The sequence below is a fragment of the Cebus imitator genome, unplaced genomic scaffold (assembly GCF_001604975.1).
Source record: "Cebus imitator isolate Cc_AM_T3 unplaced genomic scaffold, Cebus_imitator-1.0 Scaffold119, whole genome shotgun sequence".
In the NCBI taxonomy this organism is placed as follows: Eukaryota; Metazoa; Chordata; class Mammalia; order Primates; family Cebidae; genus Cebus; species Cebus imitator.
In genome coordinates this window covers 5,090,456-5,100,904 of record NW_016107434.1, presented here as the reverse complement: position 1 = coordinate 5,100,904, position 10,449 = coordinate 5,090,456, and the positions used below count along the sequence as shown (strand labels likewise).

The following is a 10,449-nucleotide window of genomic DNA, read 5'->3' as shown; positions in this document are numbered from 1 at the left end:
AAAAATAACATTTGAGAAAAATGTAACATTTCTTGATACTGAATGCGGAAAAGGAGAGAGACGTAATGTGCTGAATGATGGAAGAGAGAAATGCATCATGTGGAAGTTAGTGGCTTGGAGCCAGGTAATTTCACGTTCTAATTAATGTTGGCCACTTTATCAGTCTCAGGGTTGCAGCTGGTGAGATAATATACATAATATTAGGTAAGGAGAAAATAGTTTCTTCCAGCTAATCAATCAGGATTATCTTAGAGGATGAAAAATCTCTCTTTTGAAAGGAGCAGAGTCTTGTATTTGATGTGAATTACCTCATTCTTTTTAAATGTCACTAATGTCCTATTGTTTAATCTCTTTCATCTAGGTAGAGCCAGGTCAAATGGATAAAAACCAAACAGTAGTGGTGAGAGAATTTTTCTTGTCAGGCTTCTCACAGATATCATCTGTTGAAGCAGGACTATTTGTATTATTTCTTTTCTTCTATGTGTCCACTTGGGTTGGCAACATTCTCATTATGATCACAGTGGCATCTGATAAATACCTGAATTCATCAGCCATGTATTTCCTTCTTGGCAATCTCTCATTTCTGGACCTATGTTATTCAACAGTAACTACCCCTAAGCTTCTGGCTGACTTCCTTAATCATGAAAAGCTCATTTCCTATGACCAATGCATTGCGCAGCTCTTCTTCCTGCATTTTGTAGGGGCAGCTGAGATGTTCCTGCTCACAGTGATGGCCTACGATCGCTATGTTGCAATCTGTCGCCCCCTGCACTACACCACCGTCATGAGTCGGGGATTATGCTGTGCGTTGGTTGCTGCCTCCTGGATGGGAGGATTTGTGCACTCCACTGTCCAGACCATTCTCACTATCCGTCTGCCCTTTTGTGGGCCAAATCAGGTGGACAACTTTTTTTGTGATGTTCCCCCTGTCATCAAACTTGCCTGTGCTGACACTTTTGTCATTGAATTGCTCATGGTATCTAACAGTGGGTTGATCTCTACCAGCTCCTTTGTGGTGCTGATTTCCTCCTACACCACTATCCTAGTCAAGATTCGCTCCAAGGAGGGAAGGCGAAAGGCACTCTCCACATGTGCCTCTCACCTCGTGGTGGTAACACTCTTTTTTGGACCCTGTATTTTCATCTATGCTCGTCCTTTCTCTACATTTTCTGTGGACAAGATGGTGTCTGTACTCTACAATGTCATTACCCCAATGCTAAACCCCCTCATCTATACACTTCGGAACAAAGAGGTAAAGTCAGCCATGCAGAAGCTCTGGGTCAGAACTGGACTGACTTGGAGAAAGCAGGAGGCATGAGACATTGAAGTGAATTTTTGAAAGTAGAAAATCAGGTTAAAATACTTACTTTTTGAATAATGAGTTAGAAAGTGGTTGCCTAGTTTTTAAATGTGTTTTATTAAATCAAAATAGCCCTATTACTGCTTTATCATCAATTGCACATTATAACTAATCTGTTTACTTTTTTATTGAATCAAATCTGCTTTTTCTATCAAATTGTCTTTTTTCATCTTATGTAATCATCTCATCAAATTTTATTCCATCCACTATTTCTATTTAGTTTGTCATTATAGAACTGTATATATAATATATGAATGAACATTATAGTACAAACCGCTTTTTCTAAGCCTTCACTACCTTCTCTACCTTGCTTTATTTTTTCTTCAATTTTAGCTTATTCTAACTACAGATGATCCCTGACTTAAGATGATTCACTTTACAGTTTTTTTGTCTTTAAGATGGTGCACAAACCATACTTTGGGTATTCATATAACAATTTTAGTGAATTATTTAACCATATAAGAAAAAATAGCACCAATGTTGTACAAACTTCCAGTGAGTAAAAAATAGAGGATAATTTTTACTTTTTTGTTACCAGTATGTTTTAATTTCCAAAATCTGACCAGTATCATAATTATAAATTAATTATAAATTAATCTCACCTATGAACATAAATATAATGATCCTTAAAATTAGCAAATTGAATCTATAGATACACAAAAAGATAATACAATATGAACCACGTGTCTGTAAGACTAGTTGAAAATTCAAAAATCAATCCATGTAATTAACTATGTTTGCATATTGATAGATGTAGTAAAATACTGCAAAATTCAATGCGAATTTATTTAAAAAGATACCAATTTTGTAAACTACTAATCCCAAGCAATGGGATTGCTGGGTCAAATGGAATTTCTATGTCTAGATTCTTGAGGCATCTCCATATTGTCTTCCAACATGGTTGAACTAAATCACACTCCCACCAACAATCTAAAATTGTTCCTTTTTCTTCACATATTCTCCAGCAACTGTTGTCTCCAGATTGTTTAATGATTGCCATTTTAACTGGTGTGAGATGGTATCTCAATGTGATTTGATTTGCATTTCTCTAATGACCAGTAATGATGAGCATTTTTTCATGTGCTTGTTGGTCACATAAATGTTTTCCTTTGAAAAGTGTCTGTTCATATCCTTTGCCCACTTTTGAATGGGTTTGTTTGCTTTTTTCTTGTACATCTGTTGTAGTTCTTTGTAGATTCTGGATATTAGCCCTTTGTCAGATGGGTAGATTGCAAAATTTTTTCCCCATTCTGTTGGTTTCTGGTTCATTGTCATGATTGTTTTTTCTGCTGTGCAGAAGCTCTTAAGTTTAATTAGATCCCATTTGTCTATTTTGGCTTTTGTTGCCATTGCTTTTGGTGTTTTAGTCATGAAGTCCTTGCCTATGCCTATGTCCTGAATGGTGTTGCCTAGGCTTTCTTCTAGGGCTTTTATGGTGTTAGGTCTTATGTTTAAATCTTTAATCTATCTAGAGTTAATTTTTTATAAGATGTGAGGAATGGGTCAAGTTTCAGCTTTTTGCATATGGCTAGCCAGTTTTCCCAGCACCATTTATTAAACAGGGAATTCTTTCCCCATTGCTTGTCTTTGTCAGGTTTGTCAAAGATCAGATGGTTGTAGATGTGTGGTATTGCTTCCAAGGCCTCTGTTCTCTTCCATTGGTCTCTATGTCTGTTTCAGTATGAGTACCATGCTGTTTTGATTGCTGTAGCCTTATAATATAGTTCGAAGTCAGGTAGTGTGATGTCTCCCACTTTGTTCTTTTTGCTTAGGATTGTCTTGGATATGAGGGCTCTCTTTTGGTTCCATATGAAGTTTAAAGTGTTTTTTTCCAGTTCTGTGAAGAAGGTTAATCGTAGCTTGATGGGGATAGCACTGAATCTATAAATTACTTTGGGCAGTATGGCCATTTTCATGATATTGATTCTTCCTGACTATGAGCATGGAATGTTTTTCTGTCTGTTTGTGTCCTCTCTTATTCCCTTGAGCAGTGGTTTGTAGTTCTCCTTGAAGAAGTCCTTTGCATCCTTTGTTAGTTGTATTCCTAGGTATTTTATTCTCTTTATAACAATTGTGAATGGGAGTTTGCTCATAATTTGGCTCTCTGACTGTTATTGGTGTATAGGAACGCTTGTGATTTCTGCATTGATTTTGTATCCTGAGACTTTGCTGAAGTTGCTTATCAGCTTAAGGAGGTTTTAGGCTTAGATGATGGGGTCTTTTAAATATGCAGTCATGTTATTTGCAAATAGAGGCAATTTGACTTCCTCTTTTCCTAATTGAATACCTTTATTTCTTTTTCTTGCCTAATTGCTCTGGCTAGAACTTCCAATACTATACTGAATAGGAGTGGTGAGAGAGGGCATACTTGTTTGGTGTCAGTTTTCAAAAGAAATGCTTCCAGTTTTTGCCCATTCAGTATGATATTGGCTGTGGGTTTGTTCTAAGTAGCTTTTATTGTTTTGAAATACATTTCATCGATACCTAACAAAGCCCCCAAGAAATATGGGATTATGTGAAAAGACCTAATCTACGCTTGATCGGTGTACCTGAATGTGACAGGGAGAATGAATCCAAGCTGGAAAACACTCTTCAGGATATTATCCAGGAGAACTTCCCCAACCTGGCAAGGCAGGCCAACATCCAAATCCAAGAAATACAGAGAACACCAGAAAGATACTCCTCAAGAAGAGCAACTGCAAGGGGCATAATAGTTGGATTCACCAGGGTAGAAATGAAGTAAAAAATGTTAAGGGCAGCCAGAGAGAAAGGTTGTGTCACCCACAAAGGGAAGCCCATCAAACTCACAGCAGATCTCTAGAAAGAAATCCTACATGCCAGAAGAGAGTTGGGGCCAATATTTAACATATTTAAAGAAAAAAACTTTCAATCCAGAATTTCATATCCAGCCAAACTAAGCTTCATAAGTGAAGGAAAAATAAAATCTTTTACAGACAAGCAATTGCTGAGAGATTTTTCTTTTTTTCTTTATATATGTATATATATATATGTATAAAATATATATGTGTGTGTGTGTATATATATATATATATATATACACACACACACATATATATTTTATTGCATTTTATGTTTGAGGGTACATGTGAAGAACATGCAAGATTGTTGCATAGGTACATACAAGGCAATGTGGTTTGCTGCCTTCCTCCCCATCACCTATATCTAGCATTTTTCCCCATGTTATCCCTCCCCACCTCCCCACCCCAGCTGTCCCTCCCCTAGTTCCCCATCACAGACCTCAATGTGTGATGCTCCCCTCCCTGTGTCCATGTGTTCTCATTGTTCAACATCCACCTATGAGTGAGAACATGTGGTGTTTGATTTTCTGTTCTGTGTCAGTTTGCTGACAATGATGGTTTCCAGGTTCATCCACGTCCCTACAAAGGACACAAACTCATCATTTTTTTATGGCTGCAAAGTATTCCATGGTGTACATGTGCCACATTTTCCCTGTCCAGTCTATCATCGATGGACATTTGGGTTGGTTCCAATCTTTGCTATCGTAAACAGTGCTGCAATGAACATTCATGTGCATTTGTCCTTATAATAGAATGATTTATAATCCTTTGGATATATACTCAGTACTGGGATTGCTGGGTCAAATGGAATTTCTATTTCTAGGTCCTTGAGGAATTGCCACATTTCTTCACCACAAGACTTGCTTTACAATAGCTCGTGAAGGAAGCATTATTTGCATTTTAAAACATTCACTGTAATATTTATTTAACTTACCTCATTTCAAATTAGAAAACGTGTTTTGTAAATGCCTCCTCAACATTCAAGAGGATTCCTCTAATTTGAAATCTGTGGCTTCCTCTGAATTGACTGTAACGAGTTATCTGCAAATGCACATTGTTTATGTGCATTTATAACAAAAACTCGTGATTTTTATCAAGTTTCTCTAACGTATCAATAGCCATGTTTACTCAGTCCAGACTACTAGTTAAACCCCAAGAATGTCTGTGCCTGGAGAGTGCAGTGATCCACATTTATTGTTATGGATCTGGACAAAGCAATGTGGACAGCTGAGCAGAGATTAGGAGTGGAGCATGGGCAATTGGATAGTTCTGAGAAGTCAGATACACCTGATGTGATCTGGTATATATACTGGAAATTTACTACATGACTTTACTATGCTAAACACACACACTGACTATACATGTATATTTATATACAAATACACACATTATATATACATACTATATATATTTATAGTGCATAAAACATATACACACTATATATTATATATAAATATATTTTAATATATAATTATATATATAACTTAATAAGACAGAATTCTAGAAAAATCAAAGAAAATTTGAAGGAATAAGGGCTTCCTAACAATCAGGATTGGATTAGGTTTCCCTTCGATGTACTCTCCGAGGTTATCCTGTTTATTTCTGTCATAGTTCTCATTTTGCCTCATATTTTGTAATTGTCTGTATACTTGTCTTTATTTCACTAAATGAAAAGATTCATGTGACTGGTAATGTATGTTCTCAAATACTCTATCTTCACTCCTAGACCATTGCCTGTAATCTGAAATGTAGCAAGTAATTGAAAAGCATACAATTAAAAAATACATAGATAATATTTGTTATATTTTGATTAAAAAGCTATGTCCAGAGTCTTCAGCAAATCAATGATCAATATTATATCAATAACAACTAAGAAAATTACTTTTAAGACAGATGTTTGTTTCTCTTTAAGCTTTTGTTAATGTTCACATACATAGGTATAATTGATTGTAAAAATTGACTATGTCCACAGTCGATAAATCAAAAAAATAGTATTAGCATAATAGGCAAGGGGACTTTATATTAAGGCAGAAATTGTTTTCCTTCTATGTTATTTTCTTTTTATGCATATGTTTAGGATTGGAATCATAAGGCATGTCAGAAGTACCCAGAAGCATGCCTTCCTGGATTGAATACAGTATCCAAAGTTATTGGAAGTTCCAACTGAATATTGCTTAAGTAACTCAATCATCACCCAATTTTTCTCCTTTGGTTTGATGTTTCAGAGTCAACCTAGGAGAAAAATTGCTTGAGTTCCCTGAACATTAATTTAGTAAAAATCAAATTAAACTCTTGTTTATAATTGTCTTAAGATCCATGGACATGTAAAAACTCTGCATAGATCTGAATCCATGGCATTCAAACACACACTTCCTAATAAATGACTCCCCAGGAGATAGAATCATATCAGAAAGAGATGCAGTGTTTACTGAAAATCTAGTTTGGGTAAAAATGTGTTAATTTAATAATTTAATACGTATTAAATGTAACACCATAGTTTGTGTTTACATTATAAAATATTTAGTTTTACTGTTAAATATTGGATTTTCCAGTGTTAAAACTAATTTCTTTAATGAAAATCACTGGAATGTATTCATTTATTAAATCACAGTGTTCAGTACAATACACATTTACTAGGAAAAGAATATTTTTTAAATCAATAGGATCTTGAAATGGTGCTTGAAATATGCACATACATGTATATATATTTGTAATATAAATACATTATGTATATATGTAATATATATACAAATTTATAATATAAAATAAAATGATATATTTTTGTTGAAATCAACGTTTCTCTGTAATATAACACATTACAAATTATATAAATGTAATGTCAGAATGAAATCTTTAAGCAGAATTATATTAAAGACATTATATCCCCTGAAGAAGTAGAACCATGTGGCACTATGGAAGGCTGGAATTCAGTGAAAAGTTACCCGTCGGTTTTGTAGTTTCTTCATGGCTGCTTTCATCTCCTCGTTTCTCATTGTGTAGATAATGGGGTTCAGGAGGGGAGTAAAAATGGTATAAAACACAGACAGGAGCTTGTCCACAAAGAAGCTGCTGAAAGGCCACACATAAATAAAAATGCAAGGGCCAAAGAACAGCGTAACTACCATGATATGTGCAGAGCAAGTGGAGAGTGCTTTGGATGCGCTACTAGCAGCACGTTTTCGGACAGTGAGGAGGATCACAGTGTAGGAGATCAAGAGGAGCAGGAAACAGCTCATGGAAAGCAACCCACTGTCTGAGATCATAATTAGACCTAAGACATAGGTGTCCATGCAAGCAAGTTTGATCACCAGAGGGAGGTCACAGAAGAAGCTGTCTACCTCATTGGGGCCACAGTAAGGTAAATTCACAGTAAAAGCCACTTGACTGATGGAGTGCACAAATCCAATGACCCATGAAGCCAGCACCAGCCTGATGCAAGTCTGCCGACTGATCAAAATCATGTAATACAAAGGTTTGCATATGGCCACGTATCTGTCATAGGCCATGGAAACCAGTAGCACCATCTCAGCCCCACCAGTAAAGTGCAAGAAGAAGATTTGAGCCATACATCCTCCAAAGGAGATGAGTTTTTGATCACTAAGGAAATCCCTGATCATCTTGGGAGTGGCAAAGGAGGCTAGCCACATGTCCAGGAAAGATAGGTTCCCTAGCAGGAAGTACATAGGGGAGGAGTGCAAGCGGGGATCAGAAATTACAGTGACCAAAATGAGAAGGTTACCCAGCATAATGGCCACATAGATGCCAAAGAAAAATATAAATAAAAAATTTTGAAGATGTCGTGAAGTGCAGAGTCCATGCAACACAAATTCAGACACCAAGGAATAGTTCTGCAGGTCCATTGCCTCAGGTTTGAAATCTAAATAAAGAAAAAAATCCTGTTATTTGCAACAACGCCTGAAGGACAATGTGTTAAGTGAAATAACCCAGGCACAGAAAGATAAATGTCAAATGATGTCATTTAGTATGTGGAATCTAAAAAAGTCAAACTTACAGAAACAGAAAGTAATATGATGTTTACCGGAAGCTGGGAAGTAGGAGGATGGGGGATAAGTTCATCAAAGAACAAAGTTTCAATCAGACGGAAGAAATTCAAGAGACCTGTTGTACCTCATGGTGATTATAGCTAATAGCAATATAGTATACATATGAAAATCACTGAGTATATTTTGCATTCTCATCACAAAAAATAAGTATGTAAGGTAATGTATATGTTAAATGGCTTGATTTAGCCATTCCACAATGTTTAGATATATGAAAACATCTTGTTGTACAGGTATGTAGGTATTATAATTATAAAGGTATATAATTAGTTTTATTATTTTTAAAGTAGACTTTAAGTTCTGTACATGTGCAGAACGCACAGGTTTGTTACATAGGTATACACGTGCCATGGTAGTTTGCTGCACCCATCAACCTGTCACCTACATAAGGTATTTCTCCTGATGTTATCCCTCCCCATCCACCACCCCATGACAGGCCCTGGTGTGTGATGTTCCCCTCCCTGTGCCCGTGTGTTCCCATTATTCAACTCCCACTTATGAGTGAGAACATGTGGTGTTTGGCTTTCTGTTCTTGTGTCAGTTTGCTGAGAATGATGGTTTCCATGTCCCTGCAAAGGACATAAACTCCACAAAGGTATATAATTTTTATTTGTCAATTAGAAAGAAAGAGAGAGGGAGAGGAAGGAAGAAAAGAAGCAAGTGAGAGTGCCTGTTAACTGCCTGACACATGAAAATGATCAACTAAGTGTTAGCTCTGCATAATTTTTAACTTGCAAGAAATAATATAAAATATGGAATGTTATATACTAACAAACATGTCTATTTGCCTTTTCAAACTCCAGTGATTCCTGAGGGGCAGTTAGACATTCTGGAAGGCTTCTGCTTAAGCCAGAGTTGTAGGAACATATTTTTTTCCTTCTTTCTGTGCCCTCTGTCTGTATAAAAACATGGATCAATCAAGTGCAGTAGGTGAACTAAAATTTCTTCAGAGAACTGAGAATATAAAGGTTTTTTTCAGGGGTACTATCTTCTCACCATCTGTGTTGATATCATTGCCCAATGGATAATTAATTATTCTTATGCACTAATCACTGAAATTAAAGCCTCATTTTAAAAAATGTCAACACAAAAAACATGGAAAACTGCATGGACATTATCAAGTGTCTCTTCTTCCTCTCTCTCCATTTATCCACACACACACAAAACAAAACCTAGCAAAGGCATGTTGATAGGTAGATGTATCTATGTACAAATATGATCAACATGTTTTTCTGAATCAAAGAGAAGCAAATTTTGTTCCTCAACGGTTGCTTAAAGCTAAAAAACATGTTTTGGAGATAAAGACTATGGGCAGAAAATGATGTATAAATACAGAATACCTCCCAAATCATGTACCAAAGTTATGTATATTGCTTAACAATTTCATACAAGTCTCATTTATTGTGTTATATGTTAGTTGTAGAATGGCTTTTTTCATATTCTCAGGTAACCTCTTTGAGGAAAATATGATCTAAATAATAGCACGGTTACATAGAGTGTTATCTAAAGTATCAATCTATGCCATAAAGGAGGGCAACCTATATCTGCAGACCATGGGACTCTTTCCTCTTTCTTGGTGTTCATCAACAACCTCGCTATGATATGATTTACAAGTTTAGATAACACAAATCTGACAGGATTTACTTTCAGACTTACAGGATATTTCAACATGCTGGAAATATGAGCCATAATCAGCAAACTAGAGAGAAAAGGTGGAAGGATGAAGGCAGAAGAGTGTAGACTGTTACTTATCAGTCTAACAGAGACATAGAGTATTATATTAATATATTTCTTTGTAATCTTGCTTTTACTGTTATAATTCTTTTTTTCTCAAAAAATGAATAAAAATATGGTAAAATATGTTTTTATGCTTTTAATTAAATGAGCTAAAAAAATAGATCTGGTTCTGGGCATTCATATCTTATTCTCCAGTTAAATTTCAGCTCAAGAAATTGCTTTCTGTAGAGCCATAATGTTGAGATTTCTCCCATACTAATCCTGCTTGAAATATTTCTTTTTTTCCCAACCACTTTATTAAGGTATAGCTTATATACTATAAAATCATCTATTTGAAATACTTACTCAATTATTTTTTAATTATTTTACCAACTCGGTTATCTTCATAATGTTTCCTTTGGAATTTTGAAAATCTCAGTCCCTTCCAAGACTTCTCCTGGTAATAGTCAGGCTGTCTTCTTCCTTATTCATT

The 10,449-nt window shown here is 35.6% G+C and overlaps 2 protein-coding genes across 2 annotated transcripts; one reads left to right on the top strand and one right to left on the bottom strand.

Moving 5' to 3' along the window:
• The first annotated feature begins 281 nt into the window (after positions 1–281).
• LOC108311949 (olfactory receptor 4Q2) lies at positions 282–1,398 on the top strand. Its single transcript, XM_017539608.2, has one exon. The coding sequence runs from the start codon at positions 377–379 to the stop codon at positions 1,316–1,318; it is 942 nt and encodes a 313-aa protein (XP_017395097.1). The 5' UTR covers positions 282–376; the 3' UTR covers positions 1,319–1,398.
• A 5,708-nt stretch (positions 1,399–7,106) lies between these two features.
• LOC108311948 (olfactory receptor 4K14) lies at positions 7,107–8,042 on the bottom strand. The gene has a single exon (XM_017539607.1). The coding sequence runs from the start codon at positions 8,037–8,039 to the stop codon at positions 7,107–7,109; it is 933 nt and encodes a 310-aa protein (XP_017395096.1). The 5' UTR covers positions 8,040–8,042.
• Between the last annotated feature and the right edge of the window lie 2,407 nt (positions 8,043–10,449).